The following is a 17,694-nucleotide window of genomic DNA, read 5'->3' on the forward strand; positions in this document are numbered from 1 at the left end:
GCCTCTTCCAGGAGTCACCTTTAGGGTAGTGCCTCTTCCTGGAGTCACCTTTAGGGTAGTGCCTCTTCCAGGAGTCACCTTTAGGGTAGTGCCTCTTCCAGGAGTCACCTTTAGGGTAGTGCCTCTTCCAGGAGTCACCTTAGATTAAGGGCCGAATATTTTCCATGGTCTGGAGGGAACATTGAAGACCATGACGTTCTCGTGGTCTTCCAGGAATACGTCATATAGTCCTTCTCCCGTGGTTATCTTCATAGATTCCCAATTAGTGATTGAGACGTGCAGGAAGATCTAACTACTTTACTAACAGTGCTTTTCTTTTTTTGTGAATCTACACAAAGGGGGTGGTTGTCAGTAAGCGACCAATCTACATGTAGATAGTGAAAGAAGTGTTTAATTGAAGGAAGACTGACTGTATGGACACAATAAGAGGAAGATTTTCTGATCAGACTGCTGATGACATAGGTAGGAGTAAGTTAAGAGTTGGCAGTGAGACGATGGTTTGATATACCTTACCTGACAAAACACAGCGACCTCCCAGCACTGCTCAACCTTCCAGTGCGGCCTGTCAGACCTGAGCAATGGACAACCCCGCCAAGGCGTCCACCGCCCGCCCGACAACCCGACCTCACGAACTGGTTCCTTCCCGGGAGCCACGGGAGAACACCCTAGTCCCGCACACACCCCAACCCAACAAAGGGGAGATGACCTTCAACCTGCCCGGTGGCCGACACCAGATGGACAAGGCAGGCCCGATTGCTAACCTGTGCTCTTGGACAGGTAAAGGGAGTGGGTCTAGGTTAGGGCTTTGACACTGCACACCTCAAGGTCCTGGTATGTCAGCCCTATCCCAGTGAGAGCACTCGCGCTTTCTTGGCACCATGCACCACGCCAGTTTAATGTGGCAGATGTTATATGCATGGTGCCCTTTTCGGTGAGTTCCCGTACGCCTTGTAGGACTTCCTGGGTGCCGTAGTAGCTGCACTTATGCTGGTGTGCAGCTGAAAGCGCGAAATGGACTCCAGAGACCTGAGTATCGATCACATAGGCCTCTGTACCTTTGGAAGCCACGATGTCCGGCTTCCGAGAGGACCCCACAACTGGAATGCGCGGCTCGCAGAACACCTCGTAATCCCTCTGCCTCAGTCGTCCGGCCAAATAGGCACTGATGTTATCGTGCCGTTTTACCGTCCCGCCATGGGTACGGGGGCACATCTGTGCGATGTGCCCGAGTGTACCCGGCTTCTGACAGGTGTCGCAGAGGCCTTTGATTTCGGGCCGGCCTCTGGACGCTGTGGCAGGGGTGGGTAAAGCGCCAATCCTCACTTGGACGGCTTTCACGTAATCAGAACCGGACAGGAACCGGTGCTGACCAGGTTGGCCCTCCATACGTGTAGGCGTTCGGGTTTATTACCCGCCTGCCGACCAGCAATGCATGCGGGTCCGGTCCAGCGCTGCAGCTTGCTCAACACCGCAGGCTCCCGGACAGCCGCATGAATCACCGGGTCGGTCGAGGTGAGTAATTTCTCGAACCGCGCTTGTTTATTTAGCCGGACGGTCGAGACAAAGTCTGGTATACCCAGCCCACCATCTCCAACTGCGTCCGGTATACCCAGCCCACCATCTCCAGCTGCCGAGTGGAAGTATGCGCAGGGCACGTCATGGGCTAGGCGCAGCCAGCGGCGGATCGCCACTCGCACTTGCCTCTCCATACGTGCTAGCTGTGTTTTATAAACTTCCCCCAACACCAGTCGATGCATGAGCTTGGGCACCAGATGCCCCACAAGCATCGCAATCCGTTGTTGAGGTTTTAGAGGGGCTCTGGTGATGTTAAGGAGTCCCCTCTTCTAACAGGGCACCGTAGGACTTTCGCCGCCCCTCAGCTCCGACAAGAACGCCGAGGTACTTATACTCGTCTGAGCTCAGCACTCATGGAGCCGACAGCACTGCCCAAAACTTGGAACGTCCTATTCTTATTGACGTACCAAGTCTTGCGTTTGCCGTCGACCTCCATGCTGAAGGTACGACATTTCCCTGGATTAACATGAAGCCCACCCCCCGCGAATGTCTCAGCCATCACGTTCATTGCCTGCTGCAGGCCAGTGAGCGTCTGCACCACCACGACCAAATCATCGGCAAACGCCAATGTTGATACCCTTTCGTCACCCAACCTAACCCCTACACCAGTCTCTTTCACCCTTGCGATTCCCTCGTCAATCACAAGGTTGAAGAGAATTGTTGATAGCGGGGTCACCCTGCTTGACCCCACGAGTCATATATACTTTCTCCGACATCTCGCCGCTGCCGTCGATGACATATACCCTGACGAGGGCAGGAATGCCCTTCCGCGACATGGCCCGCTCGATAGTGCTATGGAACGCCAGGTGCACCCTGTGGGCCCGCGCACGACCGACGATCGCATTCAAGATCATGAGGTTCTCAAGGCATCCGTCTATTGGGACGAATGCCTTTTGAGCCTCATCGATCTGGACGAGGCTCGAGATGCAGCTGCTCAGTATCTTAAGGAGCAGGCGGACTATGATACAGGAGATGGTAATCGGCTATAGTCCTTGGGTTCGGTTGGGTTGGGTACCTTGGGTATCAGCACCGTTCGGTTTGCCTTCAGTGGCTCTGGTAGAGTAGACGTAGCCAACCACAGGTTAAACATTTTGGCCAGGATCCTCGGAGGAATGGACTTCAGGAATCTAGTGGACATTCCATCAGGACCAGAGGCAGATGTTCGGGGGGCTTTGAGGTGATGTGCTACCTCGCCTACGGTCACAACTCCTGCTAGTTGTCCATGTTCTTGGTCGCAGTCGGTAATGGCACGTTCATCCGGTTCAGATGGCCGAGAGAAGAGAGCTCCCCAAAAGGGATTGAGGCGTTCCGACCTAACCGAGGTTGGCGGTACCTCCCAGTCACCTTTGAGGACCAGTCCAGCGGCCAAAGACCTATTTTCTCGGTAGAGTGTCTGTACCTTCCGGTATTGTTCTCTGCTAAGCCGGTTTCCACGCAAAGGAACCTCCTCCGCTCGGCGTACGCGGCGAATGAGGAAGAACCAACTTCACAAGAGTTCTATCATGCATCTTCCTGGAATGATCTATGAGGGGTCGCCACACTCTCATAGTTTCCGCCTGGAAATCCATGACACGCTGCATTTTCGTTCATGATGGATCGTAGTCGCCTGCTTAAAGCGAAATCACTTGTTCTCACAGCTTGTGGAAGCGGGTGGTCTGAGAGGAGGAAGTGGCATGACTGGAAAGAATGAAGAAAGGGATGAAGCGGGTGTGTATATATATATATATATATATATATATATATATATATATATATATATATATATATATATATATAATGAAAAACTGGAACAATACTGGAAGCAGAGAGAAATGGTGGGAGAATGCGTGTAATGGGGTATACGAGGGAGGCATATGGGGACAGGAAGTGGAAACTTTTTTGATGTGGTCGCCCCCTTGAATGGGGGTTCTTGGAGGGAATGGCCGTCGCAGATAGATAGATAGATATATAGATAGATAGAAATATGTTTCATTCTATCTTTTTTTTTTTTTTTTGAAATAGTAGATGTGGAGGGTCGAAGGATTTGGTCGAGGCAGTAACAGTGGCTTCACTTGGGACGTAAGTGGCTGAGTAAGAAGGCAGGACAGTATGTCTGTGGGCCACCTGAGGACAGTGGTATACTGATGTGTCATCACTAAGGACAGTGGTATACTGCTGTGTCTCCACTGAGGACAGTGGTATACTTCTGTGTCTCCACTGAGGACAGTGGTATACTGATGTTTCTCCACTGAGGACAGTGGTATACTGTCTTCACTGAGGACAGTGGTATACTGATGTGTCTCCACTGAGGACAGTGGTATACTGTCTTCACTGAGGACAGTGGTATACTGATGTGTCTCCACTGAGGACAGTGGTACACTGATGTGCCTCCACTGAGGACAGTGGTACACTGATGTATCTCCACTGAGGACAGTGGTACACTGATGTGCCTCCACTGAGGACAGTGGTATATAGACGTATCTCCACTGAGGACAATAGTACACTGATGTTTCTCCACTGAGGAAAGTGGTACACTGATGTGCCTACACTGAGGACAGTGGAGTGAGCCAGCTGACACGGGTCTTCCTCCTGCAGGTGCTGAACCTCTTCCTGGCTCTGCTGCTGAGCAGTTTCGGCGCGTCGAACCTGTCGGCGCCCCAGAGTGACGGCGAGACCAACAAGCTGGCGGAGGCGTTCGACCGCATCGCGCGTTTCAAGGCGTGGGTGAAACGCTCTGTGCTCAACGGTTTGAAACACATCCGAGCCAAACTGACCAACCAGATCAGCGATCAGACGCCAGGTTGGTCTTAGATTTATGGTGGTCCAAACCTCCCCCTCTCGACCTACCTAACTACCTATTTACCTACCCATCTACCTATTTATCTACCTACGTACCTGCCTGCCTGCCTACACCCTCTACAACCCTCCTCCGATCACCACGACAGTCATCACCACTACTACAGTCATCACCACTACTACAGTCATCACTACAACATCACTACGGTCATCACCAGTACATCACCACGACAGTCATCATACGATAATCACCACTACATCATTACAGTCATCACCACTACGATCACCACTACGATCATCACTACTACATCACCACTACGATCATCACCACTACATCACCACTACATCACCACTACGATCTACACCACTACATCACTACTACGATCACCACCACTACATCACCACTACGATCATCACCACTACATCACTACTACGATCACCACCACTACATCACCACTACGATCATTACCACTACATCACCACTACGATCATCACCACTACATCATTACAGTCATCACCACTACGATCATCACCACTACATCATTACAGTCATCACCACTACGATCATCACCACTACATCATTACAGTCATCACCACTACGATCATCACCACTATGATCATCACCACTACATCACTACTACGATCATCACCACTACGATCATTACCACTACATCACCGCTACGATCAGCACCACTACATCACCACTACGATCATCACCACTCACCCACCCATACACACAGCCGTAATATGGCATCTTCCTAACCTCCCACCAAATTACAAAGGTACACAAAAGTACACAACAGTAGAAACTACAACATATGTACTCCAAAGCATCACTGTACACACCAATGTACTCCATAGCATCACTGTACACACCAATGTACTCCATAGCATCACTGTACACACCAATGTACTCCATAGCATCACTGTACACACCAATATACTCCATAGCATCACTGTACACACCATTGTACTCCATAGCATCACTGTACACACCAATGTACTCCATAGCATCACTGTACACACCAATGTACTCCATAGCATCACTGTACACACCAATGTACTCCATAGCATCACTGTACACACCAATGTACTCCATAGCATCACTGTACACACCAATGTACTCCATAGCATCACTGTACACACCAATGTACTCCATAGCATCGCTGTACACACCAATGTACTCCATAGCATCACTGTACACACCAGTGTACTCCATAGCATCACTGTACACACCAATGTACTCCATAGCATCACTGTACACACCAATGTACTCCATAGCATCACTGTACACACTAATGTACTCCATAGCATCACTGTACACACCAATGTACTCCATAGCATCACTGTACACACCAATGTACTCCATAGCATCACTGTACACACCAATGTACTCCATAGCATCACTGTACACACCAATGTACTCCATAGCATCACTGTACACACTAATGTACTCCATAGCATCACTGTACACACCAATGTACTCCATAGCATCACTGTACTCACCAATGTACTCCATAGCATCACTGTACACACCAGTGTACTCCATAGCATCACTGTACACACCAATGTACTCCATAGCATCACTGTACACACCAATGTACTCCATAGCATCACTGTACACACCAATGTACTCCATAGCATCACTGTACACACCAATGTACTCCCAGCAGCATTACTGTACACACGAACGTACTCCCTGATGCATCGCTGTACACACGAATGCACTCCCCAGACACATCAGTACACGCGCGAATATACTCCCAGATACACGAGTACACACACGAATGTACTCCCCAGACACAGTACGCGCACGAATGTACTCCCAGACACATCAGTACACACACGAATGTACTCCCAGACACATCAGTACACACACGAATGTACTCCCAGACTCGAGTACACACACGAATGTACTCCCGACGCAATACACGCACGAATGTACTCCCCAGACATGAGTACACGCACGAATGTACTCCCAGACGCATGAGTACACGCATGAATGTACTTTCAGACACATGAGTACACACACGAATGTACTCCCAGACATCAGTACACACACGAATGTACTCCCGACGCATGAGTACACACACGAATGTACTCCCCAGACATGAGTACACGCACGAATGTACTCCCAGACACACGAGTACACACACAGAATGTACTCCGCAGACATTACACACACGAATGTACTCTCCAGACAGTGCACGCACGAATGACCCATGCCGTTACACAACCCTTCCCCATTACTGTACAACCCACTGAAGTACTCTTCTGACGAATATGTATAGTGTACATATATAGATTAGGTTAGTGTACGAAAGATTAGATTAGTGTTTTTTCAACTCGCTTCCTGATTAGAGCAGTGCCAATCTGTGTCCACAGACCCGTGTTAAACTAACTTGCATCCCACATGTTAACTAATTGTTAATATTGGTTTCCCTCATCATGTTAATTGTTAATATTAGTTCCTTCTTAGCATTTCCTTGTAAATGTACTTTTTTGTGTGTGAACTAAGGCAAGCCTTATGTGCATGGCAGATTAGAGTAGGTTAGATTAGTTACCCCTTCCTCCTACTCCTCTCTCTCTCTCTCTCTCTCTCTCTCTCTCTCTCTCTCTCTCTCTCTCTCTCTCTCTCTCTCTCTCCCCTCCTTCACTAGTTTCCAACCCCCTTCTCTAGTTTCCCAGCTGAAACTAGTGAGCATTTACTGCATATCTACGTTTATCTACTGCATATCTACATTTATCTACTGCATATTTACATTTATCTACTGCATATCTACATTTTTCTACTGTGTATTGTACCTGGATTGTATGTAGATGTTGTGGCCATATGTAGATGTTGTAGGAGAAGTGTGCATGCAAATCACACATGTATGTGTATTGATTTACCTTATTTATGTATATTTTTTGTGTATGTTTTAAATGCTAACATTTTGTGCAGGTGTTTGAAACAGAGCAGCTCTCTGGGGGAGATCCATGTTGATGGCCATTTCTCTGGGGGGGAGATTCATGTTGAAGGCTAGTTAGTTCTCTGGGGGACATTCATGTTGAAGGCCAGTTTTCTGAGGGGGATATTCATGTTGAATACCAGGTCTCTGGGGAGATCCAAGTTGAAGGCCAGTTCTCTGGGGGACATTCATCTTGAAGGCCAGATCTCTATGTTGGCCACATATGAGGCAGCTCTGTTTCCCCAGTACAAGAACAGTGCAAATATATATATATATATATATATATATATATATATATATATATATATATATATATATATATATATATATATATATATATATATATATGCATTTTATGTACATGTATATAGAGGTAGAATATGCTCGCTCCTGTCCCCGTGTCTTGTAGCTTTTTTATTCATTTTGCCACAGGCAGGTGAATGTAATTGGTAGTTTGGTAGTTTTGCAGAGGAAACGAGGTGAATCGGCTGTTAGGTCGTCCCTGGTGGTGATTGGATGGTGTGATGGGGGTGGGGGAAAGGGGGTTAAATGGGAAGGGGGAAGGGGAAGACTGGATGTGGTGGAGCTGTGGTATATGCAGTCAAACTGTGGTAGTGATACACGGTGGAGGAAGAATGGTATACGGAGGTGGTAGTGATACACGGTGGAGGAAGAATGGTATACGGAGGTGGTAGTGATACACGGTGGAGGAAGAATGGTATACGGAGGTGGTAGTGATACACGGTGGAGGAAGAATGGTATACGGAGGTGATAGTGATACACGGTGGAGGAAGAATGGTATACGGAGGTGGTAGTGATACACGGTGGAGGAAGAATGGTATACGGAGGTGGTAGTGATACACGGTGGAGGAAGAATGGTATACGGAGGTGGTAGTGATACACGGTGGAGGAAGAATGGTATACGGAGGTGGTAGTGATACACGGTGGAGGAAGAATGGTATACGGAGGTGGTAGTGATACACGGTGGAGGAAGAATGGTATACGGAGGTGGTAGTGATACACGGTGGAGGAAGAATGGTATACGGAGGTGGTAGTGATACACGGTGGAGGAAGAATGGTATACGGAGGTGGTAGTGATACACGGTGGAGGAAGAATGGTATACGGAGGTGGTAGTGATACACGGTGGAGGAAGAATGGTATACGGAGGTGGTAGTGATACACGGTGGAGGAAGAATGGTATACGGAGGTGGTAGTGATACACGGTGGAGGAAGAATGGTATACGGAGGTGGTAGTGATACACGGTGGAGGAAGAATGGTATACGGAGGTGGTAGTGATACACGGTGGAGGAAGAATGGTATACGGAGGTGGTAGTGATACACGGTGGAGGAAGAATGGTATACGGAGGTGGTAGTGATACACGGTGGAGGAAGAATGGTATACGGAGGTGGTAGTGATACACGGTGGAGGAAGAATGGTATACGGAGGTGGTAGTGATACACGGTGGAGGAAGAATGGTATACGGAGGTGGTAGAAACACGGCGGCTGGCCGTTTTCATCGTCCGTACCGTGTGAATGATGGCTGGCAGAGGTACACGGGCGTAGATGTGGTCCACTGTGGTAGATTGGTGTGGTACGGTGCCGTGTGATGCTGAGGTCAGGCCAAAGTAAAGTTTTGAAGTTGTTACTTGTTTAGAGGCTGAAGCATTATAGAGTATAGAGCCTTAGTATGTTAACTTTAAGCTCTAGAAATAGCCTGTGTTAGAGCTAGGTGTCAGTAGTGCTGTGTTAGAGCTAGGGTCAGTAGTGCTGTGTTAGAGCTAGAGCCATTATGCAGAGCCAGGGCCAGCATGTAGAGCTAAGGCCAGCATTAGTATGTAAAGCTAGGGCCAGCATTAGTATGTAGAGCTAGGGTCATTGTGTAGAGCTAGGGCCCAGTATGTAAAGCTGTTGGCCTAGTATGCAGAGCTAGGGCCTTAGTGTGTAGAGCTAGGGCCCAGTATGTAGAGCTAGGGGCCTAGTATGTAGAGCTAGGGGCCTACTATGTAGAGCTAGGGCCCAGTATGTAGAGCTAGGGACCTGGTATGTAGCGCTAGGGGGCCTAGTATGTAGAGCTAGGGCCCAGTATATAGAGCTAGGGAGCCTAGTATGTAGAGCTAGGGGCCTTGTGTGTAGAGCTAGGGGGCAAGTGTGTAGCGCTAGGGGCCTAGTATGTAGAGGTAGGGGCCTAGTATGTAGCGCTAGGGGCCTACTATGTAGAGCTAGGGGCCTAGTATGTAGAGCTAGGGGCCTAGTATGTAGCCCTAGGGGCCTAGTATGTAGAGCTAGGGGCCAAGTATGTAGCGCTAGGGGCCTAGTATGTAGAGCTAGGGGCCAAGTATGTAGCGCTAGGGGCCAAGGATGTAGCGCTAGGGGCCTAGTATGTAGAGCTAGGGGCCTAGTATGTAGAGCTAGAGGCCTAGTATGTAGCGCTAGGGGCCTAGTATGTAGAGCTAGAGACCTAGTATGCAGCGCTAGGGGCCTAGTATGTAGAGCTAGAGGGCCTAGTATGTAGCTCTAGGGGCCTAGTATGTGGAGCTAGGGGCCTAGTATGTAGAGCTAGGGCCCAATATGTAGAGCTAGGGGCCTATATGTAGCGCATGGGGGCCTAGTATGTAGAGCTAGGTATGTAGAGCTAGGGGACCTAGTATGTAGAGGTAGGGCCCAGTATGTAGATCTAGGGGCCTAATATGTAGCTCTAATGGCCTAGTATGTAGCTCTAGGGAGCCTAGTATGTAGAGCTAGGGGGCCTAGTATGTAGCTCTATGGGCCTAGTATGTAGAGCTAGGGGCCTAGTATGTAGCGCTAGGGGGCCTAGTATGTAGAGCTAGGTATGTAGAGCTAGGGGCCTGATATGTAGCTCTAGGGGCCTAATATGTAGCTCTAATGGCCTAGTATGTAGCTCTAGGGAGCCTAGTATGTAGAGCTAGGGGCTCTAGGGGCCTAGTATGTAGAATTAGGGCCTAGTATGTAGAGCTAGGGCCCAATATGTAGAGCTAGGGGGCCCAGTATGTAGCTCTAGGGGCCTAGTATGTAGCGCTAGGGCCCAGTTTGTAGAGCTAGGGGCCTAGTATATAGAGCTAGGGCCCAGTATGTAGAGCTGGGGCCCAGCATTTAGAGCTAGGGCCCAGTATGTAGAGCTAGGAGCCTAGTAATTAGAATTAGGGGCCTAGTGTGCAGAGCTAGGGCCTAGTATGTAGAGCTAGGGCCCAGTATGTAGACCTAGGGCCAAGTATGTAGAGCTAGGGGCCTAGTATGTAGAGCTAGGGCCCAATATGTAGAGCTAGGGGCCCAGTATGTAAAGCTAGGGCCCAGTATGTAGAGCTAGGGCCCAATGTGTAGAGCTAGGGGACCCAGTATGTAGAGGTAGGGCCCAGTATGTAGAGCTAGGGGCCTAGTTTGTGGAGCTAGGGGCCTAGTATGTAGAGCTAGGGCCCAGTATGTAGGGCTAGGGGGCCCAGTATGTAGAGCTAGGGGCCTAGTATGTGGAGCTAGGGCCCAGTATGTAGAGCTAGGGGGCCTAGTATGTAGAGCTGGGGTCCTAGTATGTAGAGCTAGAGGGCCTAGTATGTAGAGCTAGGGCCTAGTATGTAGAGCTAGGGCCTAGTATGTAGAGTTAGGGCCCAGTATGTGGAGCTAGGGCCCAGTATGTAGAGGTAGGGGGCCTAGTATGTAGAGCTAGGGCCTAGTATGCAGAGCTAGGGCCTAGTATGCAGAGCTAGGTTCTAGTATGTAGAGCTAGGGCCTAGTATGCAGAGCTAGGGCCTAGTATGTAGAGCTAGGGGGCCTAGTATGTAGAGCTAGGGGGCCTAATATGTAGAGCTAGGGGGCCTAGTGTGTAGAGCTAGGGCCCAGTATGTAGAGCTAGGGCCTAGTATGTAGAGCTAGGGGGCCTAGTATGTAGAACTAGGGCCTAGTATGCAGAGCTAGGGCCTAGAATGCAGAGCTAGGTTCTAGTATGTAGAGCTAGGGCCTAGTATGCAGAGCTAGGGCCTAGTATGTAGAGCTAGGGGGCCTAGTATGTAGAGCTAGGGCCTAGTATGTAGAGCTAGGGCCCAGTATGTAGAGCTAGGGGCCCAGTATGTAGAGCTAGGGCCCAGTATGTAGAGCTAGGGGCCTAGTATGTAGAGCTAGAGCCTAGTATGCAGAGCTTGGGCCTAGTATGCAGAGCTAGGTTCTAGTATGTAGAGCTAGGGCCTAGTATGCAGAGCTAGGGCCTCGTATGTAGAGCTAGGGGCCCAGTATGTAGAGCTAAGGGGCCCAGTATGTAGAGCTAGGGCCCAGTATGTAGAGCTAGGGCCCAGTATGTAGAGCTAGGAGTCTAGTGTGTAGAGCTAGGGCCCAGTATGTAGAGCTAGGGCCCAGTATGTAGAGGTAGGGGCCTAGTATGTAGAGCTAGGGCCCAGTATGTAGAGGTAGGGGCCCAGTATGTAGAGCTAAGGCCCAGTATGTAGAGCTTGGGGCCCAGTATGTAGAGCAAGGGCCCAGTATGTAGAGGTAGGGCCCAGTAAGTAGAGGTAGGGGCCCAGTATGTAGAGCTAGGCCCAGTATGTAGAGCTAGGGCCAGAGCGGGACAGTGGCGTGATTAGTGAGTCAGTGTTGACGCGGCGTCTTACAGACCCTCGCGACGTGGAGGCAGACGACATCTTGATGGACGGGACTGGCAGCAAAAAACTGGCGAAGGATCACACGCAGGTCGACATCCCCATGGATGGGTTCGACCTGGCAGGTCAGTAACCTGGTGAGGGTGGCAGGTACCAGCCAGCCAGCCAGGGAGGGGGCGCGGCGCTCGGGCACACGCCGTGCCGCGCCGCGCCCCCTCCCTCTCTCCCAAACCTCCTCTTCCTCAAGGCTTCTGTTTCTCTGTGTCTGTGCCACACTCGGGACTTTGTCCCCCCTGGATGACGTCTCAGTGTGGCACAGACCCAACGACCCTCATTCTAAAAGGGTGGAACTTGTAGATGTTAATAATATTAACCTCATATATTGTTTGTGTGTGTATATATATATATATATATATATATATATATATATATATATATATATATATATATACACATAATATGGTCTATTTTTTGGGAGGGTTGCTACAGTCAGGCCGACCATACATAATTTTTTGTAGTTTTTGAGTCGAGATCAGAGTTTGTGTATGTAACATCTGTAGAAACTTAATTTCTCTTTTGAAATCCTCCTATAATTTTCCACCCCCCACTATTTCCAACGCCTCCACCCCACTATTTCCAACGCCCCCACCCCACTATATCCAACGCCCCCACCCCACTATTTCCAACGCCCCCCTCTCCCCGTATTTAACTGTGCCATTGCTAAATGTCCCACTAAGCAGTGACCTCCCCACCTTCCCCCACTATCACTGTAATCACTGTTCACTTCAGGTCTCCGTAGTCTCACAAGTGTGTCAGTCCCTCCCTCCCTCCCTCTTGCCCCTACTCTTCCTCAGTATCATTCCCTCCCTCCCTCTTGCCCCTCCTGTTCCTCAGTATCATTCCCTCCCTCCCTCTTGCCCCTCCTGTTCCTCAGTGTCATTCCCTCCCTCCCTCTTGCCCCTCCTGTTCCTCAGTATCATTCCCTCCCTCCCTCTTGCCCCTCCTGTTCCTCAGTGTCATTCCCTCCCTCCCTCTTGCCCCTCCTGTTCCTCAGTATCATTCCCTCCCTCTTGCCCCTCCTGTTCCTCAGTGTCATTCCCTCCCTCCCTCTTGCCCCTCCTGTTCCTCAGTATCATTCCCTCCCTCCCTCTTGCCCCTCCTGTTCTTCAGTGTCATTCCCTCCTTCCCTCTTGCCCCTCCTGTTCCTCAGTTTCATTCCCTCCCTCCCTCCCTCTTGCCCCTCCTGTTCCTCAGTATCATTCCCTCCCTCCCTCTTGCCCCTCCTGTTCCTCAGTATCATTCCCTTCCTCCCTCTTGCCCCTCCTGTTCCTCAGTATCATTCCCTCCCTCCCTCTTGCCCCTCCTGTTCCTCAGTATCATTCCCTTCCTCCCTCTTGCCCCTCCTGTTCCTCAGTATCATTCCCTTCCTCCCTCTTGCCCCTCCTGTTCCTCAGTATCATTCCCTTCCTCCCTCTTGCCCCTCCTGTTCCTCAGTATCATTCCCTTCCTCCCTCTTGCCCCTACTGTTCCTCAGTGTCATTCCCTCCCTCCCTCTTGCCCCTCCTGTTCCTCAGTATCATTCCCTCCCTCCCTCTTGCCCCTCCTGTTCCTCAGTGTCATTCCCTCCCTCCCTCTTGCCCCTCCTGTTCCTCAGTATCATTCCCTCCCTCTTGCCCCTCCTGTTCCTCAGTGTCATTCCCTCCCTCCCTCTTGCCCCTCCTGTTCCTCAGTGTCATTCCCTCCCTCCCTCTTGCCCCTCCTGTTCCTCAGTGTCATTCCCTTCCTCCCTCTTGCCCCTCCTGTTCCTCAGTATCATTCCCTTCCTCCCTCTTGCCCCTCCTGTTCCTCAGTGTCATTCCCTCCCTCCCTCTTGCCCCTCCTGTTCCTCAGTATCATTCCCTCCCTCTTGCCCCTCCTGTTCCTCAGTATCATTCCCTCCCTCCCTCTTGCCCCTCCTGTTCCTCAGTGTCATTCCCTCCCTCCCTCTTGCCCCTCCTGTTCCTCAGTGTCATTCCCTCCCTCCCTCTTGCCCCTCCTGTTCCTCAGTGTCATTCCCTCCCTCCCTCTTGCCCCTCCTGTTCCTCAGTATCATTCCCTCCCTCCCTCTTGCCCCTCCTGTTCCTCAGTGTCATTCCCTTCCTCCCTCTTGCCCCTCCTGTTCCTCAGTATCATTCCCTCCCTCCCTCTTGCCCCTCCTGTTCCTCAGTGTCATTCCCTCCCTCCCTCTTGCCCCTCCTGTTCCTCAGTATCATTCCCTCCCTCCCTCTTGCCCCTCCTGTTCCTCAGTGTCATTCCCTTCCTCCCTCTTGCCCCTCCTGTTCCTCAGTATCATTCCCTCCCTCCCTCTTGCCCCTTCTGTTCCTCAGTGTCATTCCCTCCCTCCCTCTTGCCCCTCCTGTTCCTCAGTGTCAGTCCCTCCCTCCCTCCCTCTTGCCCCTCGTGAGCTCCCTGCCTACGGCCGGGGCTGAGTCGTGCCGTTTCCTGCTCACCATCTCCCTCCTGTCTTTTCTTGTCCCCCGCTGCAGATGGGAAGATGAAGAACAACGTTATCACAAACAGTAAACACATCGGCAACTCCATCCCCAAGGACAACCGAGACGCACTCATTGAGAACGACTACAGCAACAAGAAGGTGGTGCGTCTGGAGGAGGACGCCCTCAGCAACAACTCCCTGGGCTCGCACAAGAACCGCAAACTTAAGAGCGACAGCGGGAGCCACAAGGGCTCCTCCGACTCGCTGCTGGACGACGGGGAGGAGAAGAAAGATGCGAGTAAGGAAGACCTGGAGGATGGTATGCTACTAGATGGTACACTCACTCGCACTCTGCTCTTGTTCGTCAGTAGACTTAAGTTCCTTGGCGACGGGGGAGGAGGAGGAGCACGAGCAGGAAGAAAGAACAAAAATATAAAAAAATACCTTTTTTTTTCTCCCCTCCCCAAAGATAAGACTTAGGAATATATATATATATATATATATATATATATATATATATATATATATATATATATATATATATATATATATATATATATGACCCTCTCTTTCTCTCTCTCGCTCGGCCTCGTCCCGACGCCACAAACATTATTAATATATATATATATATGACTCTCTCTCTCTCTCTCTCTCTCTCTCTCTCTCTCTCTCTCTCTCTCTCTCTCTCTCTCTCTCTCTCTCGCTCGCTCGCTCGCTCGGCCTCGTCCCCACGCCACAAAGGTGCGCCCCGACGCCACAAGGTGCGCCCCGACGCCACATGAAAACAGCCCCAAACTCCCTCCCTACCTACAACAACTACTATTTTCTCTCCTCCTCCTGCTGCTGCTGCTGATGTTGCCCTTCGTCTCTTATAACCGTAGATCTGAGAGGGTTATGAGCGTCGCCCAGTTCACTTTCTCCCTCCCTTATCATCATCAACAACCCACAACCCCGCCCCGGCCCCACACAACCTCACACGATGGTTTCCACAGAGACGCCATGTACTGAGTGGTAAAGGGGCGCCATGCACTGAGGGGTAAGGGCCGTCATGCACTGAGGTGTAAGGGGCGCTATGCACTGAGGGGAAAGGGCGGCGCCCTTTGTGGCGGGCGAGACAAGGACGCGAGAGGGAGGCCTCTTCCGTCGCTGTTCTTGTACGATGGTGATCAGTTTTCTGGTTCGATTTTTTTTTTCTCTCGCTGGATCAAGGTACAGTGACTACCCCCCCCCCCACCACCACAGCCCAAACCCCTCCTCCAACTCCTAAAATCCACAACAATAACAACAACAACAACCCTCAACCCTCTTCCAACCCCAAAACACACACACACACACACACACACACACACACACATACACACGTAGGTCCGATGGTTCTTGGTACACACACACATACTCGACCCCCTCCCCTTCATCTCCCCTCACACCCCTCACCCGGCCCCCTCCCCTTCATCTCCCCTCACACCCCTCACCCGACAGGGCCTATTACTTCCCCCTCACCCGACCACCACCTCTACCTCCTGTTCCTCCTCTTCCTATCCTCTACAACTGACTACTTGATATTATGAATATTCCTTTCTACGTTTCAGCAACATAGGAATCCTGTAATTTGGACATGCCGCTGTAGCTGTACCCAGCTGTACCCATTATGCGAATATTGTGGCTGTACCCATCATGCGAATACTGTAGCTATACCCATCATGCGAATATTGTAGCTGTACCCATCATGCGAATACTGTAGCTGTACCCATCTGCGAATATTGTAGCTGTACCCATCTGCGAATATTGTAGCTGTACCCATCATGCGAATACTGTAGCTGTACCCATCATGCGAATATTGTAGCTGTACCCATCATGCGAATATTGTAGCTGTACCCATCATGCGAATATTGTAGCTGTACCCATCATGCGAATATTGTAGCTGTACCCATCATGCGAATATTGTAGCTGTACCCATCATGCGAATACTGTAGCTGTACCCATCATGCGAATATTGTAGCTGTACCCATCATGCGAATATTGTAGCTGTACCCATCATGCGAATACTGTAGCTGTACCCATCATGCGAATACTGAAGCTGTACCCATCATGCGAATATTGTAGCTGTACCCATCATGCGAATATTGTAGCTGTACCCATCATGCGAATATTGTAGCTGTACCCATCATGCGAATATTGTAGCTGTACCCATCATGCGAATATTGTAGCTGTACCCATCATGCGAATACTGTAGCTGTACCCATCATGCGAATATTGTAGCTGTACCCATCATGCGAATATTGTAGCTGTAACCATCATGCGAATATTGTAGCTGTAACCATCATGCGAATATTGTAGCTGTACCCATCATGCGAATATTGTAGCTGTAACCATCATGCGAATATTGTAGCTGTACCCATCATGCGAATATTGTAGCTGTAACCATCATGCGAATATTGTAGCTGTACCCATCATGCGAATATTGTAGCTGTAACCATCATGCGAATACTGTATTTCTTATATTTTTAGCTGCATTCGTCAGGCAGCGTTGCCATCGGGAGGGTACGAGGACTAACAGGGGTCGCCCAGACTCGTAGTTGGCGGCACTGTAACACCAGGTCACAGGTCCTGGTATCGCCAGGTTACAGGTCCTCTGAGTGTCACCTGTTACCATGTATACAGTTTCAGGTCTCTTAGCTTTCCTCCCCATGGCCCAGTTTCATCAGGTATCTTAGCTTTCCTCCCCATGTCCCAGTTTCATTAGGTATCTTAGCTTTCCTCCCCATGGCCCAGTTTCATCAGGTATCTTAGCTTTCCTCCCCATGGCCCAGTTTCATCAGGTATCTTAGCTTTCCTCCCCATGTCCCAGTTTCATTAGGTATCTTAGCTTTCCTCCCCATGGCCCAGTTTCATCAGGTATCATAGTTTCCTCCCCATGGTCTAGCTTCATCGGGTATCTTAGCTTTCCTCCCCATGACCCCAGGTCATACCTCTCCCACACGTCATTACCTACCCATACCAAAGGTTAGGTTGTTAATAACACCTTACAACTTTTGTTCATGGTTGTTATTTATGACAAGTTGCTAATGTTGCCTTAATGATAATGAAAGTGATTATTATTATTGTTATTATTATTATTATTATTATTATTATTATTATTATTATTATTATTATTGTTGTTGTTATTGTTAGTATTATTATTGTAGTTATTATTACTGTTGTTTATAAGAAGGAAGAGACAAGAATATATTCATGTACGGACGTACGTACGCATTCACATGCCCGCCCGCACAGGGTCGAGTAGGGCACGAGTTCGAATCCTGGATGCGGCCGTCGA

At 49.8% G+C, this 17,694-nt stretch overlaps 1 protein-coding gene across 22 annotated transcripts in view; it reads left to right on the plus strand.

The window, feature by feature from the left end:
• The window catches only part of para (sodium voltage-gated channel paralytic), a 534,209-nt gene that overhangs the window by 457,669 nt on the left and 58,846 nt on the right, over window positions 1-17,694 (plus strand). For 16 of the 22 annotated variants that reach the window (XM_071656463.1, XM_071656459.1, XM_071656474.1 and 13 more), the window contains 3 exons: window positions 4,150-4,354; window positions 11,899-12,030; window positions 14,431-14,712. In XM_071656463.1, the coding sequence (XP_071512564.1) occupies window positions 4,150-4,354; window positions 11,899-12,030; window positions 14,431-14,712 (619 nt within the window). The remainder of the gene's footprint in view (window positions 1-4,149; window positions 4,355-11,898; window positions 12,031-14,430; window positions 14,713-17,694) is intronic. The other 6 variants (XM_071656469.1, XM_071656476.1, XM_071656477.1 and 3 more) reach the window with 4 other exon arrangements.

The sequence above is a fragment of the Panulirus ornatus genome, chromosome 63 (genome assembly GCF_036320965.1).
Source record: "Panulirus ornatus isolate Po-2019 chromosome 63, ASM3632096v1, whole genome shotgun sequence".
NCBI lineage: Eukaryota > Metazoa > Arthropoda > Malacostraca > Decapoda > Palinuridae > Panulirus > Panulirus ornatus.